Source organism: Athene cunicularia (assembly GCF_003259725.1).
Source record: "Athene cunicularia isolate RWA chromosome 1 unlocalized genomic scaffold, athCun1 chr1_part1, whole genome shotgun sequence".
NCBI classification, from domain to species: Eukaryota; Metazoa; Chordata; class Aves; order Strigiformes; family Strigidae; genus Athene; species Athene cunicularia.
In genome coordinates this window covers 120,364,586-120,387,286 of record NW_020799091.1, presented here as the reverse complement: position 1 = coordinate 120,387,286, position 22,701 = coordinate 120,364,586, and the positions used below count along the sequence as shown (strand labels likewise).

Genomic DNA, 22,701 nt, shown 5'->3' with positions numbered 1-22,701 from the left:
CCCCCGTAGCGTGCCCGCCAATGGCAACGCGTCTTTCTCTGTCCGCCGGAACTACCCTGCGAGGTGCTGGGGGGCGGAGAACAGTGACCTCACAGCGCAAGGGCGATTGGCTCTACCGCCTTTTGCCCCGCCCTGATTGGACAGCGCTGGTTCCGATTGGCTGGTTTAAAAAGCGGGCATGGCAGCGGCTGCCCGGCCATGGAGGCTGTGAAGTGCCCGGTCCACGGTGAGGGGAGTCTGGAGTGCGGCGGGAGTGTCCTGGAGGTGGGGGCTCGTCTGACCTGTTACCCTCTTCTCCCTGCAGGATCCCTGTGCCTCCTGAAGACGGGCCTCCGCGATGGCCCCAACCAGGGGAAGAGCTTCTACGTGTGCGGAGCGCAGGGCCCGGCCACTTGCGCCTTCGTCCTCCCGGCGCCGTGAGTAGGGGTGGGCGGGACACACATGCGGCTGTTTTGAGGGAAGTTCAGTGCTATGTCGGCAGTCCTCAACTTTCATTGCCTTAGTCACGTAGTCTTTGAGAAGACTCTCCAAGTTATTTTATCCCAAGTAATTGTTTTTGCTGTTGCCTGGGCCGCTTGTCTTGCCTTGATTCTTCCTCTTTTCAGTATTCCTGCTTCCCACTGCTTGATCCATGAGGGCTGCGTGGTGGAGCTGCAAATCCTGGTTCAGCAGGAGGACAACGATGAATACCAGTAAGTTCCTCAAAGTGGAAACAAAGGTTTGTTGCACAGGCTCGAACATCTGGAATTGCTTGATGGTGGCTGACTTGCAGTTTTCTTCCGGAATTAAAAAGGTTCACCCAGCCTTGAGGCATTCACTTAGCGTGTTTGCTATTTTTATTAGGAATTACATTTCATAGTATAACAAGTGATCAGATAATGGTGGGTTTTTTTAACATAATTGAGTGTGGCTCTGTGATTGGATTCATCCAAGATTCCTGATGGTTGCATTGAATTCACCAGTTTTAACCCTGATAAAGTACTTGCAGAAGTCCTTAAAAAAAAAAATCACATCCAGAGCTTTTCTGTTCCTGAGGTGCTTTAAAGATGAGGTGGCCTGTGCAGTTTAACTACAGGAATACCTGTTTCCTTAACACCTTGGAATCATAGGAGGCTTCTGAGGCTCAGAACATAGACAGTATTTTTACCTGAGCGTTTTTTTGTTTTCCCTAAAATTAAAAACCAAACAACCCCAAGCTCTAGGAATCTTTATCCAGAGAACAGTGCTTTTGTAAAAAGCTTTGTTGCCAGTGTTCATGGCCTTTTGCTATGCAGAAGTCTGGGTGTAAAGTGCAGATCAATAGAACTTGTCTGTGATGTTTTTTGGTGCAAAGTACTTTTTAAAGAACACTTAGAGTTCCTTTACTGGTTCCTGCAGTTCAAATCTGGTTTTATTCTTTGGTAGGTTGTTTTACCGATGCCTTAAAAGTAAGACCAATGGGAAGAGATGGTGTGGAAGTGTCCCATGGCGGGTATGAATGTTTTATTTATATTAGAGTATCAGCTTATTCCAGTATGACTTTTCATTTTGTATGCTGTAATTACCTCTGAGACTACATAGTGGGAGAGTGTGTTTTTTCTAGCAGAAAAACCTATCAGCCTGTGGTCCTCCAGATGAGACTTATCTTGCTACCAAATTATGTGAGGTAATCACTGTTCTCCAGTTTTAAAAGAAACTTGAGTTTGATCTCTGATCTCTTCTTGAGGGTGATGCTGTTGGGACTTGATCCCCCAAAAAATGGGAATGGCAAAGAAAGCAGAAAATGAGCAGTTTTGTTTTGTCACAAAATGTTTATGCTGATCCTGTTAAAATGATAGGTAAGATGTGTTTGTAGGGAATCAAGTCTTGCTTGAGATGATCAGGTTGTGTGTATAGTGAGCCCGCTTTAATAATTTGTATATTGGCATTTACACACTTGTATATATTGCAGGATCCAAAAGCTACCGAAGTGTCAAAAGCCTTAGAATTCCAGCCCAAGACAGCACCTCTCCTCAATCCCAGCAACCAAAGAAATCCATTCAAAGTGATAGACAAGAATTGTGAACCATCGTCCTGGAAACAAATTAAGCAAAGAAATGGAGAGGGAGGTAAAGCAAAAGAAGTAAAAACAGAGAAAGAGGTCATGCTAGTGTCACATAAAGAAGAGAAATCAACCTCTCATTCCTCAATAGAGAAAGAACCTCCAGAAGGGCTGAAAACTAAAAAGAAACAGCCCACAGGAAATAGGAGTGATCCCGAACATAAGGAGAGCACAGTGTCTGAATCTAAACTTGGTCCTTCTGAGACTTGGGAAGGGAAAAGCACCTTTTGGGAGGAGGAGAAACACGGTGGCAGTGGCAGGGAATCCAAGAAGTCTTATGAGCTTGTGGAGAAAGAGCCAGACCAGAGGGCAGAGCTGTGTTTTGGAAAGCAAAGTACCAAGCCTCTGGAGGAGGAGCAGCTTGGAGAGGAAAGCTTAAAAAGCTGTGGGAATAAAGAAATCGGAGAGAAAGAATACAGCGGGCAGAAGAATGGAGAAACAAAAGCTTTGTCTAAAGAAGATGCAGTTTCCCCAGCAGTACCACAATCAGCATTGCAATGTGCTGCCCCGAGGGCAGGGGCAGCACTGCCCAAGGCACAGTCCAGGCCAGGGCTGGGACAGCCTGCTGACAGAATCTCTGGCGCTGACAGTAATGAAGCAGGATTTGTTTATCCCTCATCAGGTCAAAGTAAACCTGAGAATTCAGTTGAGGGTTTGCAGTCAAAAGACATTCCTTTGGGAAAATCAGGAAAGAATGTGCAAGTAACATCTTTGCCAGGAGCTGCAGCATTGCATCATGTGGAAGGACCCCAGGACCCAAAAGCTCTTCACAACCATCTTGTAGTCCAGCTGAAGCAGAAGAAGGTAATTTATTGCATCTGTTGTTTTTTGTTTTGGTGTTTTTTTTTGTTTTGTTTTGTGTTCAGGGTGACTTTGCTTATTTGTGACAGACATCAGAATATGGTATCCCCTCACAATAGAAACTCAAAGTATTTGGATGGTTTAGGAAGATGGGGCAATTCAGCCTAGGCACAGGCTGGTGGTTTTAAGCCGCTTATTAGACAATTATCCCTAAGGTAATACAACCTTCTGTGTTTTGGAGGTGCTCAGTGTTCACCTACCTGAGGTGGTGTGTCTTTTTTTTACCCAGAAAGTATTTTGTGTAAGATGGAACAATGCACAGCCAGCTTAACCTTTTTAAATAATGTGGCTGTTTCTGGTGTCTTTCTCGGCTTTGTGGAGGAAGAGTGGTCTGGCCATGAAAGCTCACACTAAGATGAAATAAACTACCGTCTGCTTTTTCTAATATTCCATAGTTTTTGTTACAAAACCCCCTGTTTTCCTAGACCTCAGAACAGAACCTTGAAATAAACAGTCAGAACTGTCATTACTGCTAGTATAGAAAGAAACTCACAAGTAGGTTGAACGTTGGGGTACTTTGAGGGGTAAGTTTTTTCCAAGTCATTTGACTATCTGTTTCATAAAAAGGGGGTGGTCCTGCATCCTTCCCTCTCCTCTAAAACATACTAATGGCTAGTTTAGTTTCTGCTAAAAGACTATTTAATCGCACCGAATGGCACTTAAATCCTTTTGGAGATAGTAGAACAATATCAAAATACAAATTACTATGCCATAAGATTAGTGGTTTTAAACTTGTGACCTGATTGTTGGCAGAGAGCTTGGTAAGCATGCTCAAGTTTTGGATCCTGTTTTGTTTTGCAGAGTACGTTGGCTACAGTGAACATTCAGCTGCTGCCAGATAAAGGGGAACGGTTATTAAAGCAAGTGCAGGATTTGGAAGCTGCTCTCAGTGCTCTTGACATTTCGATGGCAGATACCACTGAAAAAGGTAGGGCTAAATTTTTTTTTTTTTTTACGCTCAGAACTTTGCAAAACAGTTTGTTCTGCTGTAGTTGTTAATATTGAGAAGCACAGCATTAACTTTTATATGGCATGTGGTCTATATAAAGTGTTTCTGTTGAGATTCACTGAAGATGAAAAGCTGGTTGCAAAGTGTGTGTCTGGGAGGATGAATGGAACAACTCAAACGTTTCCTCTGAAGTATGATGGCTTCCCAAGAGAGTTTCTTCCCACAGTTAGGACCCCGGGCTAGTTCTGTTTCCAGCTTTGGCTACGTGATTGTGGCAGGTGTGTCTGAGAAGTTGCCAGTGAAGTGTTGCCGTAGGGAACCATGCTGCTGGTGCATGTTTTGGCTGCTGTGTCTGATAAGCAGCTTCCAGTGTGACATTCCCATAAAGCAATTTCCTAATTTTATTAACTAGTATTAATCACGAATGGAAGAGAGGCATTTTGTTGAGTTACCTGTATGATCACCTCAACAGGAGAGTTACTTTGTGGTTATAATATCAATTGTGTTGATGAAAAGATCCAGTTTGACTACTCTGGATCTGAAGATCTCTAGCAAGGAAGCAATAACTCACAGGCCACCACACCACAAGCAGTTTCAAAGTTCTATATCGTATCTGCTTTTAAGCAAAGCAGACCTTTCCAGGAAGGAGAGAAGACCTCACGAGTGCTTGGATGTTTTGATAGTTTTTGTGACCAAAACATTGACAAGAAATATGTCTTTAAGAGGAAGAAATCCTCTGGGAACAATGTACAGAATTGACCTTGTGTTTGCACTTATCTGATCACAATTGCAGAGTTCACTGTGTTGGTATCAACCACACGTTGAGGCTTGGCCTGACCTGCACTGCCTGTCACGTAGGAGCAAGCTAAGAGCATGTATGTCAGTAGTTGCAGCAGCTTAGGTGATCTGGGAACCTGCCACGCTGCTGATAAATCCGTGTGACTGCTTTAATAATATTTTGCAAGCAGACTATTGGGCAAAACAAAGGCCTTTCTCTGGGCTGTAACGCCAAGCTCTGAGGTCCACTGTGCAGCCCTTTCAACCTGTAATTCCTTTCTTCTTAAGGGGAGGGTGGCACAAGCAGTGGCTACTGTGAGGAGTCTTTGCCAAACCCATTTGGCAGGCCCGGTGGTTCGAAGTTGATAACACCACTCCAGGGTCCTACAGCAAGCACCTCTTCAGCCTCACACACTCACCCCACTGCTGCTGCTACTTCGGGTTCCAGTGAATGTTACGGCCACAGTTTTGGAAGTAAGTACAGAAAGGCTTTTTTTTTTTTTATTAAAGAGAACACTGGTGAGGGCTATTTCTGAAATAATCCTGCAGCTTGTGGATATACGTGAATTCTAAACTTTTTTGTTACTGTGAACTGCATACTACCCCCCAGGCGTCTGCAGCCACTGAGATCAGTCTCTGAGATGAAAAAATCTATTTGGGAAAGCTAGCTTTGTAAACATGTCTCATGCATAATGCTCTATCTTTCCAGTGAACTTTGCTGTGCAGAATCTATATGGAGGACGAATGACAGAAGACCGAATCAGGGCGGTACACAGTCACATAAGTGAGGCTGTTAATCATCTTCACAAATCTCTAGAATCCTGCCCAACAGAGCAAGCAGCAGCTGAAGATCCCTCTGGATTGAAGGTGAGTTGCCAGGGGTGGAGGATGTCACGCTGATGAATGAAGTGTAACATCTGGGTGGTAATACCCTAGAACATCCTGTCCTTTCACGCTTTGAAGTACTTTGCAGTTTTCATCCTGCTGGAAGGAGATGCTCATATTACTTTCCATTCATGAGGGTTGCCTCGGGTTGCCAGTACTGATGTTCTACCCTCTTGCTGTGGTGTCTTCTGAATATTTAGTGCTTGAATGTAGTAGTAGTGTCTCAGACAAAGCAACCAACCCACAACTATTTGTACGTGACTGGCAGAACAGAGGCAGGTTTCTAGTGAGGAACAGAGAGAGAACCATCTTATTGTTGTTCTCTCCCACTTAGGTGCGTGGGAGTGTTGCAGATGATGGAGTTCAGGCAGCTCAACAGGCTCCAGAGTAGTCTGTTCTGATCTGCAGCTCTTTATCAGGTGGTGCAGAACCCAGAGCTGAGGTTATGTGCAAGGTATTGGAAGGCACGTGCCTCTACAAGATGGTGTGTTGGTGTATATATGTTGTGTCACTGGTCAGGTCCTCTTGGGACCTTTTCAGTGCTGGGGAAGGTCATTTAATATTACTATGTTAGTATGTCATCCCTCTTCCTGTCTTTTTAAGAATCTGTAGGGGTCTTAGACTTGGTGAGAAAAGGGCAAGTGTTCTCAATCCCTCTCCTCAACAGTGATGCCTGTTGTGAGCAAGGGAGGTTTGGGTGGGTTTTCCACCTGGACAAGCTGCCTTTCCACGCTCTGGGAGCACTGTGAGGCACAAGTTGGTTTGTGCGTAAAACATTAATTACCAAGACTGATCTATTGTGCTGCTGACCTCCCGTATGCAGGAGCTGCTTATCTTGGGTATCCCTGTCCATGTGGGAAAAGAACACATGGGCAAGCTCCTTTTAGTAAGGTTGTAGTAGGACAGTTCAACTGGATAGCTTGGTACAGGAAGCAGAAGTGTCTGAACTTTGCAAGGTGTTTCCTTCAGTTCCCCTGTCTTGCCCTCTCAGGTTCCACTGCTGCTGCACCAAAAACAGGCGCTTGCGTGGCTACTCTGGAGAGAGAGTCAGAGGCCGTGTGGAGGAATTCTGGGTAAGCAGCATAACAGGAAAGTGGGTTTTGTGGGCAGATTTATGGCAGAAACATAACTTTGGCATACAACTTACTCAAGAGACCAGTAACTAGTTATTTTGTAGGCATGTTGAACCTGAAATGGTCATGTGTGTATTTTTATTTCCTGAGTTTCCCAGGGCAATTTCTGTTACCTCAGTGTAGATTTGAACTAGGGAACTCATTTCTGCATGTTATCACAACTTCTGCGTGTCTTTTTCCAGCGGATGACATGGGCTTGGGGAAGACTCTAACGATGATTGCTCTCATTCTGGCCCAGAAGCAGCTGAAGACAGAGAAAAGAAAAGAGAAGTTAGAAATATGGCTGTCCAAAAATGGTAGGGAATTGTTTCCATCATACAGTACATACATTGTGATGCAGTGCTGTTTGAAATGCCTGAAGCATTATAGGTTAATGGCTCATAAACCAACAGGCTCTATCTGTGCTTGCTTCCCTTCTGTAGGAAAATTCCATTGGGCTTCATGTTTACTGCACGCCCTTGCAAGGCCCTTTTGATCAGTGTAATTTGTTCTTCTGTTGGATATGTAGGATTTCCCAACTCATTACTTCATACTGGTTTGGGGTTTATTTTGTTTATTGATTAGTTTCATAAAGCAGTTAAAGCCAGCACATGCTGTTTGGAAATAAGTTTCATCATTTTTTCAACATGTGCAAACCATACGCATAGTTTTCATAGCATAAGGACTTAAATTAGTTATTACCTCCCTGAGACTGATTTTTTTGTTTTTTCTTCCCCCATAAGATTACTTTTATCTTGTTTATAGAGATAAGGGATGTCAGAGGTTTTTAAAGAGTATTGTTTCTGTGTCTACAACTTGCTACTGTCACCATCCTCATGGAACTCGTTGGAATACTTTTCCTGTCTTGCCAAGTTTACTGACTGTGTGTGGTTTTCCTATGTGGTTCAAAATGGTAACATTGCAGTCTTCAAGAACAGGAAAGAAGAGTTTATTTGGTACTGTATTCTCAGGTGAGATCAAGGTTAGTTCCTGAATTCTAACCTTTCAGCTTATCCAGAAGAAGTGCACAGATAGATATGTAGCATAACTCTGAGTGGACAGGAAGTGATGCATTAGTGTTAAGTAGAGTTTTTTTCCACCCAGAATTAAGAGTTCCCAAGATGCAGCGTAGAGATGTCCATTTCAGAAACTGTGCTCACAGAACAAGTGAACCAATCTTTGTTCTGAAATTCCTTTATTGTAGTCTAATGTGAAAAGTGCCTGAAATATTTCCCTTGCAGTTTCCACTGTTATTGCTTCCCATGGCACTCTAATCGTTTGTCCTGCATCCTTGATCCATCACTGGAAGAAAGAGATTGACAGACGTGTGTACTGTGGCAAACTCCGGGTCTATTTATACCATGGGTCCAACAGAGAGAGACATGCAGAGGCGTAAGTGCTAAACCATAAATACCACCAAGAAAAGTAAAATACTACTTAGCAAGAGATTGTGTGTCTGAGTTGAAATTCAGTGGCTGTAGAATGATGTAAGAACTTGGAACGTGAAGGATCTAAAAGGTCAGGCTGATGTCTGCTGTCAAGGTGTATGTAGCAAAACCTTTATGGCCTGTACACATGCTGAGTGGTTCAGGTGCAGGCTATTGCTGTTCCCGATAACACAAAAAAAGTGTATATTTTCTAAAACATGTCTTGTTTGCAGAGATTGTCAGTGGCAGTTTCTTCCATGCTTGTGCTTTATGGTGTTTTTTTTTTTTTTTTTAAACAGCTGTATGTATAGATCAGAAAATTTTCTGAACCACTTTAGGCCATGCTGAGCAGTGTCTCCAAGTGCCAGATTCTTAATAGGGTTCATCTCGTGTAGTGTGCATTCTTTACTACTGGCTTTTAATGTTTTCTTGAGCTTGCTGTGTCTACTTCCAACATCCGTAAAATGGGGACAATGTGTCTTTCCTGTCTGCCTGCTATGAAGCTCCATTTTCTGTAGAACTCTGCGTTTCAGCTCTTGTATAAGTGTGTTGTTCTTAAACCTTCAGTGTGCATTTTGTCTGTCTGGCAAAATTAATTCCTCCTTTGTTCTGGCTCCTGATTACTACTTTCTCTTTAAGCAGGCTCTCTGAATATGACGTTGTCATCACAACCTTCAGCCTTCTCACCAAGGAGGTTCCTACAAGGAAAGAGGAGGGGGAAGTCCCTGCCAAGGACCATGATGTGGGGGTGAGAAGCCATACTGTTGACAGAGGATTGCGTTAACGTTTTGTTTATTGACTCAAGTAGCACCTTATGTATGCTGCAGTGAGCAGCAGGTTGAGTGGGTTTGGTTTTTTCCACAAGTCCCCCGTTTGGTTCACACAATAAAAATAAAGTGATGAGTGAAAGTGCTGTGAAGTGCAGAAAGACAATAGGGGAAAATATTCACAATAAATCTGTTCTGTAGTAATATAGATAATGCTACATTAAGTACAGTGGCAATGTCTTTAGAAGTAATTTTAAGAGCGTAATGATGAATCCCATACTCCTCCTTTTGAGGTGAGACTGAAGGAACACTAGAATCTCCTGTGAGGTGTTCTTTGCTGCTTTAAGCACTAACATCACTTTACCCAAAACTTGTCTTGCTCAGGCTCTGGCTCAGTCTGGACTGAGACTGAGGCAGTTTATATGCTGCTTTCTTGAAGAAACAGCAGTGCATTTGCTAGGCTATGAAAATAATAAAGTGATTGCTGAATGCTAAATGATCTTGGCTACACAGTATGAAGGCAGTGCCTTGCTGGTGGATAGTGTTGTCTCCTACCTCTGTGTGCAGATCTAGGTGTAGCTGTCAAAGCAAACAGGCCTTAAAATTTCCTGAAGCATCAAGGTGGCATCTTTAATTACTCTGATCTCTGCAGTTTTATATGAGGTCCTTGGTCCCAGCCTAGCAAAAGTTTACTGATATGAAATGCCTCTTGGGGAAAAAAAAGGTGATAAAATGTTAAAAGCAAGAAAACCAGCAAAAGCTTAGAAATAGTTATTAAGAACAGACAAACATGTTACATCCTTTGGCTTATAAACTTTCATGGAAGCTTTGAAGAGATGATTGTTTTGACAGCATATCCTCCATGACAGTAAGAGCTCAGATTACTGACAACTAATGTTAGGAAAAGGCTTTTTGCCGGAAAAATGTCTGTTTGTGGCTCTTCAGAGAGCCTAGCAAGATTATTGCTCTGGGTTATAAATTATCTGCTTTTTCTTTCAGAGTGGGTCGACTCCTTGTTCCCCACTGCTCAGGGTAGCTTGGGCTCGAGTTATATTGGATGAAGCTCACAATATTAAAAACCCAAAGGTTCAAACCTCCATAGCTGTGTGCAAGCTGAGAGCCAGTGCCAGATGGGCTGTCACTGGGACGCCAATACAGAACAACTTACAGGACATGTACTCTCTCCTGAGGTGAGCTGGCTGCATGTGAATGCATGAGTGGGCATCCAATGCCAGTGATTCTTTGCTGATGAAGTCTTGAAGTTGTTTCTGGGTTTGAGAGGTTTCTAAGGTATGTGGGGTAGTAAGACTAGTTATATTAACACTGCAGGCACTGGATTACTAAGGCATTGTTGAAGGCTGACCCTGTGTCTACTGTCGCATGTATTGCAATATTCTGCTTCCATAGAGGGCAAAGGAGAAACTACTTTGGATCTCCTATGTCTCCAGGATGAATATCCACAAAACCAATTTTAATGAACAGTTTTATGCAGTAATCCTTGTTCCTACCAGGGCAGCCTGGGAAGGCCTTATTAAAGAGTGTTGTGCTACAAGGTCATTGAAGGAAAGGGTGAAAACTTCTCTAAACAATGATAAATGGGTTAAACTCTGTGCTCCTCACTGCTGAGGGGGAAAATATTGTGAAGGATGTTGGAGAACCAGAGAGAACTTTCATTTGAAATTACTTTTGGAGTAAGAGATATGGGATTTTGAAGTAACAAGTGAATACACTTCTTGGCGAGTGCCTCTGTGTCTTGTTGTCCTTCATTTGCTGACAATGTTTGAGACTTAATGAGCTAAGAGGAAGTGATAGGTACAGAATCAGAAAGATGGTTTCACAGTGTTAGTGATTGGCAGGTGTTTGAGCAAAGAAGTTATTGATGCCATTACACTGCAAGTGTTTTAATGCTCCTAGCAGTTACAGCATTTGGAAATTGTTTGGTTTGGATAGCAAGGAATTTGGCTCTGGTCACTCAAGAGTAACGGAAGAACTCTTCTTCCCTTGTTATGAAGTCTCCTTCCTTCCTGTCGTAGGTTTCTACGTTGCTCTCCTTTTGATGAATACAAAGTGTGGAAGTACCAGGTAGATAACAACACAAAGAAGGGAGGAGAGAGATTGAGCCTCTTAACCAGGAGCCTCTTATTACGCAGAACTAAGGACCAGCTGGATTCCACTGGCAAGCCCTTGGTAAGAGCTTCACCCCCCACAACTAGGCAATCATGCTCTTCCTTGCAGCAGCCAGCTAGTTATTTACATGCATAAATTTGTTAATGGGTAGGTTTTCCTGTCTACAGCAGTCACTTGAGCAAGAGAAGCAAATGCCTGTCAGATGATTTGATTGCTTATACAGAAAGCAGTAATTTACAAAACAATTAAACCTTCTAGATATAAATCACATGCAGAGATGTGTATGTCAAGGAATTGCAAGTAGATGTCCACTTAGTGGAAAGCTAGCCTGAGTCTCTGGGCTAGCCTGGATCTCTGAGAATCAAAGATGCTGCATGTTCAAATGGATCTGGTGTGTGCTGGGGCATTGGCTTTCTACATTACTCTTACAAATAGTCCATTAGTAAACTGGTGTGTCTGTAAGCCTTTAAAAGGTGTAGTTCTGTTGTACTGTCTGATTCTGAACTGAGAAGCTACTTTTGCAATGCAATAAATTAATCTCTCCATGGAGTTATGTGGCAGTCCATACTTAGTTGCTCATGCCTTCTGTTACCAGATGATTTGGAATAAAGCTTTTTATCTTGAGCATTAACCAGGCAACTTGGAGTTCTGTGAGTATCCGTGTTGTATCATGGTTGCATTAATACAAATAACTTTGAAAAAACAGCTATCTCCTGAGAATTAAATACTGTGTCAAATCCTGGAACGCTGATGTTTGCTGTATAAGATTTTTGCACCCTATCCATCTGATCCTGTGTATTTTTATTTCAGGTATCTCTGCCCCAGCATAGCACACAGTTGCATCAGTTAAAACTTTCAGCAGAGGAGCAGTCGGTGTACAATGTGCTCTTTGCAAGATCCAGGTATGAATGTGGGTAGATAGGTTATTTTGTGGTTTTGTTTCTTACCACTATGAAAAATTAGAGAAATCCACTTCAGATGAGAAGAGCTTTTAGACAAATTCCTATTAATTTTTTTCCCTGTCAAGCATGTTTGAAAAGACATTGTTTGTTCTGCCAATAGTTGAAACAGATTCATTTATTTTCTCATGTATGTTCATGCTTTGTGTTCTAGCCTTACACTTAATCTCGTTTTCAAGATTCCAAAGACTTGGAATTGCCACAGTAGTTTTTAAATGATGATGCACCAGCATCTGTAAAGGAGAGAATTTATCTTTGCCCTGTGGTTATTTATACAATCGTAAATAACCCTGGCCTCTCCAGATGGCTGTAATGGAAGCCAGCGTCACTTTGTGTTCTCCTAGGGTCTCTTTCAGCATTGTTGCTGTAAAGAGTCTTCCTTCCTTTTAAATATACATTTAAAGATGTCCTTTTGTTATGAAGAATGTGATCCATTAGGCCCTGGCTCATGTTATACTCAAGGTATCCAATAAGCAGACTTGCTTCCTCTTGTGTTTTCCAAAATGGATCTTTGTTTTGATACATTAAACAAAACTGGGGTGTATTGTGATCATTTAGTGACTAAATGATTAGTGAAGGCTTCCTTACCTTAATGCGTTGTCAGTTTGTTTCCTAAGCTTGAGTCCTTCTTGATCTTTTTCCTGAGTCTTGGTCTTGTTTTTCCAGGTCAACCCTGCAGTCCTACCTAAAGAGACAAGAGCAGAAGAATGAAGGCAGACACTACACCGGTGGTAACCCGTTTGAGAAAGGTTTGAGCACACCCTTCCCTGAAAACATTTGCAGAAGTGACTCTTAAATGCACAGTTAAGGAGGGGGAACAGACCTGGCCAATGTGGGGTCAGGACTTAGAAATTCTTTGGAAAATGCTCCCCTCGTGTCAGGAAGAATCCTACCATAGTATTCCAAAAGTCTGTTCTCACTGTCATAGCGCTGGGCAAATATCTTAACCTCCCTGGATCTAAAATTCCCTTCTGAAATAAAGGTCTAATGGCTCAGAGAAGAGATGTCAGTATAAGGTATGTGGTACTCTGATCTGTGTTGTCTTTTTTTAAGTGGGGTTTGATGCATTCCTCTGTTAAATCATGTATTTGTTTGCTCATTGATTCATGTCTCTTATTGGTGAAACTCTTGCTAGGGGTGGTTGGGCAGTGCTTGGAAATGCCTCCGAGAGTTCCTGATGTCTTGTCTTCCTTCCTTGGTAGTTGCACAAGACTTTGGGGTCAGTCAAAAGGAATTTGTAGCAGGCTCCCAAAGTGCCTCCCAGGTCTCAAGTACTGTCCATGTCTTGTCCATGCTGCTGAGGCTCCGTCAGTGCTGCTGCCATCTCTCCTTACTGAAAGTGGTAATTGCATTGTAATGTAGTGGTGTGGGTGTTTTTGTGGGGACTTTATCTCTAAAGTGTTTTTGTGTAAGTTAACACAAAACACTTGTATCTCTTAGCTATGGGTTCACACGTGGACCTCAGCCATTTGTAAGACACTCTGTTTTTGTGCCCAAGAGGTTTTAGATGGGCATACTTCCTACTAAAGAGTTCGCCAGCATGACCAATGTGGGCAGTTGTGTCTCTGGAAATACCTTTACTCAGATTTAAAAAAAAATAGAATTTTAGTGGTAAACAGTCTTGATCTTAACCTAGTCTTGAAAAGTGCAGAAGTCCACAAGTGTAGCCCTTTTCAAAGACTTGTGTGTTGGAGAGCTCTAAGTGCCTTGACTGAAGTTGCCTTACAAGAATCAGACTAATCTTCCAGAGGTTCTTCATTCTGTCATATAAAGCAGCTGTAGAATAAATCCAGATATGAAGGGAACAGGCAGGGATTTATCTCCTAACATCTTTAATCGTGCAGTTGTTAAATGCTGTGGGAGGGGGAATCTGAGGAGACCGGACCACAGAAAACTGCTGAGCTCACGTGCTTTCCCTATGCTGCCCCTTTTTGGGGCAGAATAAGGGGCCAAAGGGACTGTTGGTCTGATGCTGTAGAGTTTCTTAATTGCTGTGTCTTCATATTGCACAGCTTCCTTCAAACCCACTGTCCTCAGCAGGCATCCTGTAGACTGTGGATCAGGACTCAATTTGATCTCAGGTTTGTCTGTGATCCCTTAATACATTTATCGCTTTCTTTCCCACAGGCTCTAGACCAAGTTAACTTGAACAGTGAAGGCCTCTCCCTCTCCATTGAGGAACAACTTAGTGCTTTGACTCTATCTGAGCTCCAGACTCCTGATTCCAGGTCAACAGTCTACCTCAATGGCACAGCTTTTAAAACAGATATCTTTGAAATTACCAAGGAGAGCACCAAGGTATGCTGGCTATGGCTTTGTTACCTTCCCTGAGAAGCTTGGATATCAACCGTTTTGCCTTTTCAATTGTTAGTGAATTGTCACATGTCCTGGTCCAGTTTTCCTCAGCAGAGAGAGAGGGGGAAGGGATCTTCAGCCGGGTTATTCATACCATGCTGACGTCAGGTCCAGGGGCAGAACCTTTTTACTTTCGCTTCTGGTTTTGGGTTTTGCCATAAACGCGGCGAGCTTGCCTCTTGACCATTTAGCGGTATTTCTCTGTATATTGTTTGCCTTGTTCACTGTTATTGCTGTTTATTCTTGTCACCATTGATACTGTTGTTATTTAGATTGTTCTATCACTCTGTCTTAAATTTCTTGTTATTTTAGCCGGGGTCTGTGTCTAACTTCCAGCCCGACCGGCGCGGGTGGGGGTGGGGCAACAGCAACATGCTCTCAGATCCCGCAAGGCTTAAACCTGCACATTACACCTTGGTAATTGCGGATCAGGTTAAATTGGCAGTTTAAATCAAGTGAGTAGATTGATAGTCTGCTGAACTCCTTCTGGGAAGGCTCAAATTTATCAGGTGTTGATGACTACTTCTAAAAAAAGCTGTGTGAGAGTCACTGTACTGAAAAACTGTCAGTGAACATCTTGAGCACTGGATTTATAGAAGTTTAGAAAGGTTATGTGAGAGCATGGTGCTTGTGAAGAGCTAGAAAAAAATGGAATGGCAGCAAGATGGTGACAATAACTTGGCTTCTCACAGGGAGGTTGAAATCTGCAAAACATGCTTGTATTATTTGATTTCTTAACCCTGTTTTCCCTGGTGGGAGTGTTCTTACTAATGACTATTAAAACACCTTCAAAGTCTGAGTATGAAAGAAATTCCAGTTGAGTTATTTTGATCACTTCCTATTTTAATGAAGAATAGCCAAGCATGAGCTGGGTTGTGACAGCAAGCAGACTAAATTTCTTTTTTCCCTGCAGATAGCTCGTCTCTTGGCTGAACTGAAAACTATTCAGAGTCACTCAGAGTCTCAGAAAAGGTTAGTAAACATGTCCTGTCCTTAGTCATAGTGCTTAAGAAGCATGTCTTTTGACAGCAGCAGAAATAGTTTGAAAGAATTGAATACAAAACTCCTGGTGTGGGAAAATGGCAGTGGTACTGCAGTAGTTGAAAGCAGATTTTGAGGGGAAAAAAAAAAAAAAAGACTAAAGAGGGTAGTTTAAGATGTAGATAAGTGTAAACATAGGGAATGTGTGAGGAGTCTCAGGCCTTGAGGCCCAGAAGGACTCTTCTCCAAAACCAGAATTGGGAATAATTAGGTTGTGCTGAGAAATCTTTGCCCTCAGCTCTGCAACCCACCCCATCACCCTGAAAAAGTGGGGGGATAAAATATTGGTTAAAACTGAACCTGTTTGAGATAAAGGAGTGCACTGATTGAGGACTTAAGTGTTGCTGAAGTCCTGCAGCTCTCACTGTACAAGTTCTGCCTGGCTTTGCTCTGCACCAGACTGCAGTGTTAAAGGGTTTTCTGCTCGTTTTTGTAAAACAATGTAGAATGCACTTAGAGGTGTGTGGCTGCAAAGTACTTACACCTGTATTATGTTGGGGTGGCTTGGAAGGGGAAGTCCTGTTCCTGGGCAACACCAGAATTGCACTATATGTAGAAAGCCTTTTTTCCAAAAAGCATTCACACCAAAAGAATGGTAACACCAACATTACTTCTGTTCCCTACCGAAAAACTCTCAGATTGTTGCCTCCCAAACTGCTTAATCCAAAAAGTGTGGGGAGTGAGAGGCCCAGAGGAGTCCAAATTTGATGTTACTATTGATTCATTTTGCAGAAGTGTGATTGGTGGGTGGCAATGTAAAATCCAAAAGTAGAGGTGAAATTTTTTAAAGACTTGATTTGTCTCAAGTTTTTTGGGTATTAGCCTGCCACGGCAGGTTCTACCACTACAGCTACAGGTGAATCTGTTTCTGAACTGGGAAGAGGCTTGGTTGGAGTTTGCAGTGGGGAAGAGTGCCTGAATCACTGTCTTCTCCTGGGTGAGACTCTGCAATAACCAAACTGTCACAGTACCCACAGAACTTGTTCTAAACTCTCATTTCTCTCCAGTGTTGTCGTGTCTCAGTGGACGAGCATGTTGAAAGTTGTGGCTGTGCACCTCCAGCAACTAGGGCTGAAGTATGCAATAGTGGATGGCTCTGTCAACCCCAAACAGAGAATGGATGTGATAGAAGAGTTCAATACCAATCCCAAAGGGCCTCAGGTATGCAGTTGAGGCAGGGAAACAGTTACTACACAGCAGCTGTGATAGCTGACTGCAGGATTCTGTTTACTGGCACCACTTTCATTTTGGGCCTCTAGGTGTCCAGATCAGCAGGAAGAGAGGTAGTTGTAAATACAAATGTACTTCTTAAAATGGGTGGGAGCAGCTGCTGAAAACCTCCTTTTTGATGTTAACCTTCTGTACTGAGATCATCTGACTCCAAAGCTAGGTCAAAGTTTGTCCAAATCTTTGGTGTGTTCAAAGATGGTTTTAGCACAGTGTGATGTGGAAGGTGTGGGGCCAGTTAGCTCTACTCATAGCAGGTTGGTTGTGTCCAGCTTATCCTTCTGCACTGGAAGATGTTTGTTTCTGATGATCACTTGCTTGCCAAGGAGCCTGTAAGACTTTGTTGGTGTTTTTCAACACATCAGATACTTTTTACCAGATTAATCTTTTTGAGAGGGTGGCAGCTCAATCTGCAAATGAGGCCAAGATTAACAAAAGCTTATCTCACCCTGGTATAAAAACAGGAACACTGGGGTGAGAGAAGTCATAGTTTTGCATGCACCCAAAGTAAGATCACTTCATGTGGCTTTTTTTCCCCCTTTTGAGGTATTGGGGTTTGCAGTGAGGGATATTTATGTGTTTCAATACTGATAAACTACAGCATGTTGACTCTTGAAAATAGTTTCTAGTCTGAAATTTTGGCCAAGGGAAGGAAGTTTGCCAGGTGACTAAAGACATCTGAATCCAAATTAATTATTGTGATTACACTTTCATCTGGACACTTCCTGTGATTGAGGCAGGACAGGCTGTCTCCTCTGAGGATGGATCTGTGACTGGAAGGGGAGAATGTGGTGCATTAGCTTGTTTTCTTTGCTGGATTACTTGAACAATTTGCTATCAATTAAAATAGATATTTCTCCTTCTCACTTTGAATTTAAAGGAAGTTTTCTGCCAACTATGTGAATAGTTGATGCCTTAAACAAGGATGGGGTTTGAAGTTACCATATCACAAAATTGTGTAATAAATAATATATAGCGGGTGTCTTTGTCCTTAACTTCTTTTCCTGCTGTACAAGAAATCTCTAAATTGACCACTTTCTATATCCCTGTTCCTCCCCAGCTACTAATCTTTTTTTGAAATACTAGGTTATGTGGAAACAAAGTGAAAGAAGTAGCAGGCCATTTCAGTCCAGGTGCCTGTGTTTAATTGTTATTGTTAATTTAGAGCTGGTGCTGATTGGTCCCACTGTTGGCAGCAGGCTGTCATCAGAGAGGCTGGTTGCTAGAGAGAGTCTGATCTATTCAGTCCTTACTTTAATTTACAAAAATGTATCAGGGTGATATATATGGAATGGTAGGCTGGTCTCTGAGCTGTAACTTCTGTGTCCAGGCTGCATCTGATAACATCTGGCAAGCTCCCAAATACATAATAAAAATACACATGTAATATAAATATGATAAGCAGATCTTTTGGTTCAAATCAGTATGTTAAGTGTATGAAGCATTAATTTTCTGGAAATAGGCTCCTTAACTCTCTTTTGCCCTTTCCAGGTAATGTTGGTCTCCTTGCTGGCTGGAGGCATTGGTCTAAACTTGACTGGAGGAAACCATCTCTTTCTCCTTGACATGCACTGGTAAAGAGAAACAACAGTTCCATCTTGGAGGATATATGTAGGGCACACTGCTTGCTTTCTCCCCACATGTAGTGTGATGTCTGATACAACTGGGTTAGTTGGGGAGTTTTTAAGGGCTACTGATTAATTGTGGAAAAGTAGTGTTTTGCTGCAGACTTCTTCCAAGACACTCTGATTTGTTAGTCCAGTGCTCACTGCCATGAAATACAGTTCTGTGTAGGGGTTTTAAAAAAAAAAAAAAAAGAGAGAGAGAACAGCAATGTAAAGAAGCAAGTATGCAGTCTGTGTCACAAAAGGATATGGGGGACTTGGCATTTCTTGGCTTAATGTCTTTCAGTAACAAAATGGTACAGTAATGCCTGCAGGTATTTTGTCTTGAAACAAATCAATTGTGTTGAGCATAGTCAGTAATTGGGCATAGCGAGTGTACCTTGGGGATTTACAGGGCTGTGAAAATAGTGCTTATGAGCTCCCAATATTTATGTTGTCTCTCATCAGTCAGAATCACTATATTTTTAACTAAATGTTGCTCATGGGAACTTAGAAAGCAAACTAATGTGCTTCAGTGCCAAACAGCTGCTGAGTAGCAGCAATAAGGAGATGGTTCTACAATATGGAAGTTACACCAAGTATTCCCTGTAACCATGTGTCAAATGCAACCATTTCTTATGTAAATATTCTTGATCGAGGCCTCTTTCAGTGGAGTTTGCATTCCTGCTTTGCTCTCCTCTTTCCTCACCAGCTACTCTGAGTACTGACTGTTGGCCAGAAATATGGGGCTAAGTGGAACAGTGGTCTGACTCCCACAGCTGACTTTGTGTGGAGTTGTAGCATACTTCTACCAAGGGAACTACAGTCAGGGCGAGTATTTGCCATCAAGCAGTAAACCTGAGGTAACCTGGGAGCAGTTTTAGTTCTATGGAGGAAAAAAATAGGATGCTCTGGAGGAAGGCAGATGTGTCAAGCACAGAGGCTTTGATATTTCAACTATTCCTGAACATAAGCTCTTGGTTTTTTTACCTTGCAGGAATCCTGCTCTTGAGGACCAGGCATGTGACCGCATTTACCGAGTGGGGCAGCAGAAGGATGTTGTGATACACAGGTCAGGGTTTTCCTTAGCAGTAAATGAGGCTGTTGCTCCCCATGTACTGTCTGGCTTTAGTTGATGAGACAAGGTCTTGGTCTGAGGCTTGTTTCTTCACTTCAAGCTAGGTACAAGGTCTGACAGTGGGATTGGGGTTTGGGCACTAAGATAGAGACCACATGGAAACGTTTCTGTGGGGCACTTCCCTGCATGTTGCTGTCCTGATAGCTAGCAGTGGTTTGTTGTTTTTCAGCCTGTGGCTTAGTGGGAATGTCCTGTTCATTCCTGAAAAGAATTCAGGCACCAAACCATTTATCTTCCCTTACTGAGTGGAGATTTTTCACCATGCTCCCTAAGCTTGGGTCTTTCTAGTATCATTAACATAAATATATAGAGCACTTCTAGTAAATGGCAAAGTTGGCTTTTACAAAAAGCATATGTAATTTTAAGTACTAAAAGGCTAGCTTAGTTATTGTAAATGCACAGCAAATTCAAAGGAACTGGAATCTAAAATATTATTTTGTGTATGAGGCTTTTAGTATAATAGGTGCCATCAGCTGGCAAAAAATCATTACAGGATTTTGTCACAGAATTACTATTGCTTCAGATAACCAAAGTTGAGGCCTAAAGTACATCAGACTTTTATTTGAAATGTTACAATATCTGGCTATGAGAACAGCTGTTTTCTGTGCACAGATGTATTTTGTCAGTCACGTAACAGGCTGTTCATTTTTAAGTGAGACAAGCCTTTGGAAATTTAGTGGGGAAGAGCTTATATAATGCTGACACTTTTTCCTCACAGTTGAGATGATGTGGCTTTGTTGTGTTTTTGGTTTTTTTTTTTTAGGTTTGTCTGTGAAGGAACAGTAGAAGAAAAGATTGTACAACTCCAGAAGAAGAAGAAAGTTCTTGCCCAGCAGGTGCTGTCAGGCAAAGGGGAGGCCTTCACTAAGCTCACTCTGGCTGACCTCAAAATTCTCTTTGGTATCTAATTATTGTTTACAATACACATTGGAAATTGATTGTTGTTGTTTTTTTAATACCTACATGCGGCGGGTGGAGGAAGCAAGCAGCTGATTCAATGTGAATGATAGAGCAAGCTTCAACTTTATTGAGAGAAATCACACCTTATATAAGCAATCTACAATACACTACTTGTAACTCTATTGGATACATTTAAGAAACTACATTATAATTTCTCAGCCATTGGGTACATTTAAAAGATCGCATTATAATACCCCAGCCCCCTGTGGCATTTCTGGTATGCATAAACATTTCCTCCCAGGGCTGTTTTCCATCACCCCCAAGGTCATAATGCGCCCCCAACTTATCTCTGTGTTCTCACAACAATCCTTGCTAGCACAACTGAGCCCTGGGTCTTCATCCTTGTTTACATAACTGTACCCTGGGTTCTTTCCTTTGTTTACCTCAGGTGGCTGGGACCAACTTCTGCAGGGAGCTATGGCCGACCAGCTCCTGCAGGGAGCTATGGCCTTGTTCTGCTAGCCGTTCTCCAACACATACAAGTAACTGTGCAGCCTGCAACAAAGGATTGCTGTTTTAAAGCAGTTGCTTATTTTGAACAAATAACTACATTTTTTGTAACTGTTCCAGGAAGAGAAGTTATCAACTTCAGGAATTTGTTTTAATACTGAAATTAGATTATGTATCCAAAAGTTAATAAATTAAGCTACTGCTTTAAAACACTTTTGAGTAAATATTAAAAAGAAACATTTGCTTTTTTCTTGGTTTCCTATGTATGCTTTTTAGTTAAACTTTTCTCTTCAGGAGAGGCACAGGCATAAGTGGAACAAGAACAAGAGAGACAAGTGTGAGGTAGGAAAGTTCAGAGGTTGAGTGGTGACGTTGGGTGGGCATGAAGGAAGCAAAATAAAATGTTCAGCACGATGCCATAAGACTACTATATAGACTTTAGAATATATAAGTAACAAATATATATGTGTAAAATACTAAAATTATATAATTATTTATATATTTATAATTAACATAAATATATATGTGATTATATATTTATAATTATTTTATATATTTATAAGTAAATATATATATATATATATATAAATAAAAAACCTTCCTTAAGGAAGGACTCAGAGGAATACTTCATTTTCTCTTTTGTTCTATAGGAAGACTTTTTATATCTAAGTGTAGAAGCATTTTCTATCCTATTCAAAAATAATTATTCAAGCAGGAACACAGACTTCTGTAATGTTTCTATGAAACAGAACCTGAATTCCTGATCGTTGTGGGTGTTTTCTTCTGAGTATTAAGTAGTGTAAGGTTTCCTTGGTGCAAACCTTTTAACATCTAGACTGTTCTTCCTTAGAAGATGCTCCCATTTTTTAAGTAGATGAGTTGCAAGCCCTCGATTAATGGTTTGTATTTTTTTTCCTATCAGAAATGGTATGTGCAGGTGAGTGCAGTTTCTTAGGCAATTTTTTTTTTTTTTTTTTTTTTTTAGTGCATCTTCCCTGCTTCCATTTCCCTCTGCTGTGTCCCTGGCCACATCCACTGCATATTCTGATCTTCTGTTGATAAGAGTTTATTTATAATGCCAAGTAGTAGAACAGGACAGGGTAAGAGTGCTGATAAGAAAGTAGATGTTGGTTTCTATATGGTCATTCCCCGTGGAATAAGATAACAGCATCTGGCAGCCTTCTGGGTGAAGGAGAGCTCTGTTTGAGGGAGCAGTGGTTCCTGGTAGTACAACAGTGGGTGAATGTCTGTGCTGGTCATGGCTCCTACCTGCCTTCACACGATGTGCAAGTGAATCTGGGGATTATTGCAATTTATTGCACAGATATAGGGGCTAGAGGGCACTAAACCAGTAACTTGTATTTTTTGTGTGCATATGTCCAGAAATTCAACCATGGTGGAAGTGTCTTGAGCAGCTCTCAGAACCAAGGAAAGCTGTGCAATTTGGGCAGTTTAACCATAATCCCAGTTTGGGGAACACAGCACACTGCTCCTTGCTTTTCTATGCTGGTTTTCTGGAAAACGTCTGTTCACTTCCATAAAACGGGAAGCCACGGACTAACTTTCCAGAATTATTTTGGTTTGGATGTTTACAAGAGCAGAATTTGGGTTGCAGTTTCTTTTCTGGAGTTCATGTGCACTCTGGTCTGAGCTCCTCTCCCTTTCCTTGGAGCTATTGTTAGCCTAGCAGGTTTGCTTTTCAGGTGTATTACTAAATAGAGATTAAATTCTGTCTCTCCTCCTTTGGCTGAGTGTAGGCTCAGTGCAGTATAACTGTTGGGTGTGATGCCTGCAAGTTGAGGCCTGTCACAATTAGTGATGAGAAGTGTTCCAGTATACCTTCTGTTGTCATATTGTACCCAGTGGTGCATACCTGTAAGTCTCAGAGGGGGAAATATTAAGAAGCTCTTTTACCAAACAGTGTTCAACTCTGTATTTAACAAGGCCTGAGTGATTAAAATGTGTGGAGATGATATCCTAAC

At 41.9% G+C, this 22,701-nt stretch overlaps 1 protein-coding gene across 2 annotated transcripts; it reads left to right on the top strand.

Annotated features, from left to right (window-relative positions):
- The first annotated feature begins 81 nt into the window (after positions 1 to 81).
- Positions 82 to 20,267, top strand: TTF2 (transcription termination factor 2). 2 transcript variants are annotated; one of them, XM_026844160.1, is made up of 23 exons: positions 82 to 226; positions 305 to 416; positions 606 to 692; positions 1,405 to 1,471; positions 1,931 to 2,884; positions 3,743 to 3,869; positions 4,956 to 5,141; positions 5,377 to 5,534; positions 6,544 to 6,625; positions 6,868 to 6,981; positions 7,906 to 8,056; positions 8,734 to 8,839; positions 9,858 to 10,048; positions 10,892 to 11,045; positions 11,796 to 11,887; positions 12,611 to 12,693; positions 13,147 to 13,286; positions 14,072 to 14,242; positions 15,213 to 15,271; positions 16,348 to 16,501; positions 18,059 to 18,141; positions 19,169 to 19,243; positions 20,073 to 20,267. In XM_026844160.1, exons 1-23 carry the CDS (start codon positions 199 to 201, stop codon positions 20,215 to 20,217), a joined length of 3,519 nt encoding a protein of 1,172 aa, XP_026699961.1. In that variant the 5' UTR covers positions 82 to 198; the 3' UTR covers positions 20,218 to 20,267. The 2 variants fall into 2 exon arrangements, with proteins under 2 accessions (XP_026699961.1, XP_026699952.1); XM_026844151.1 differs by having other exon boundaries at positions 13,144 to 13,286.
- The last annotated feature ends 2,434 nt before the right edge of the window (positions 20,268 to 22,701 follow it).

What these genes read in the sequence shown, in the direction of transcription:
- TTF2 (XM_026844151.1), top strand. Translation starts at nt 199, where the DNA reads ATGGAGGCTGTGAAGTGCCCGGTCCACG. An exon ending in GACATGTACTCTCTCCTGAG is followed by an intron (nt 10,049 to 10,891) that starts GTGAGCTGGCTG and finishes TTCCTGTCGTAG; the next exon opens with GTTTCTACGTTGCTCTCCTT. An exon ending in CACTCAGAGTCTCAGAAAAG is followed by an intron (nt 15,272 to 16,347) that starts GTTAGTAAACAT and finishes ATTTCTCTCCAG; the next exon opens with TGTTGTCGTGTCTCAGTGGA.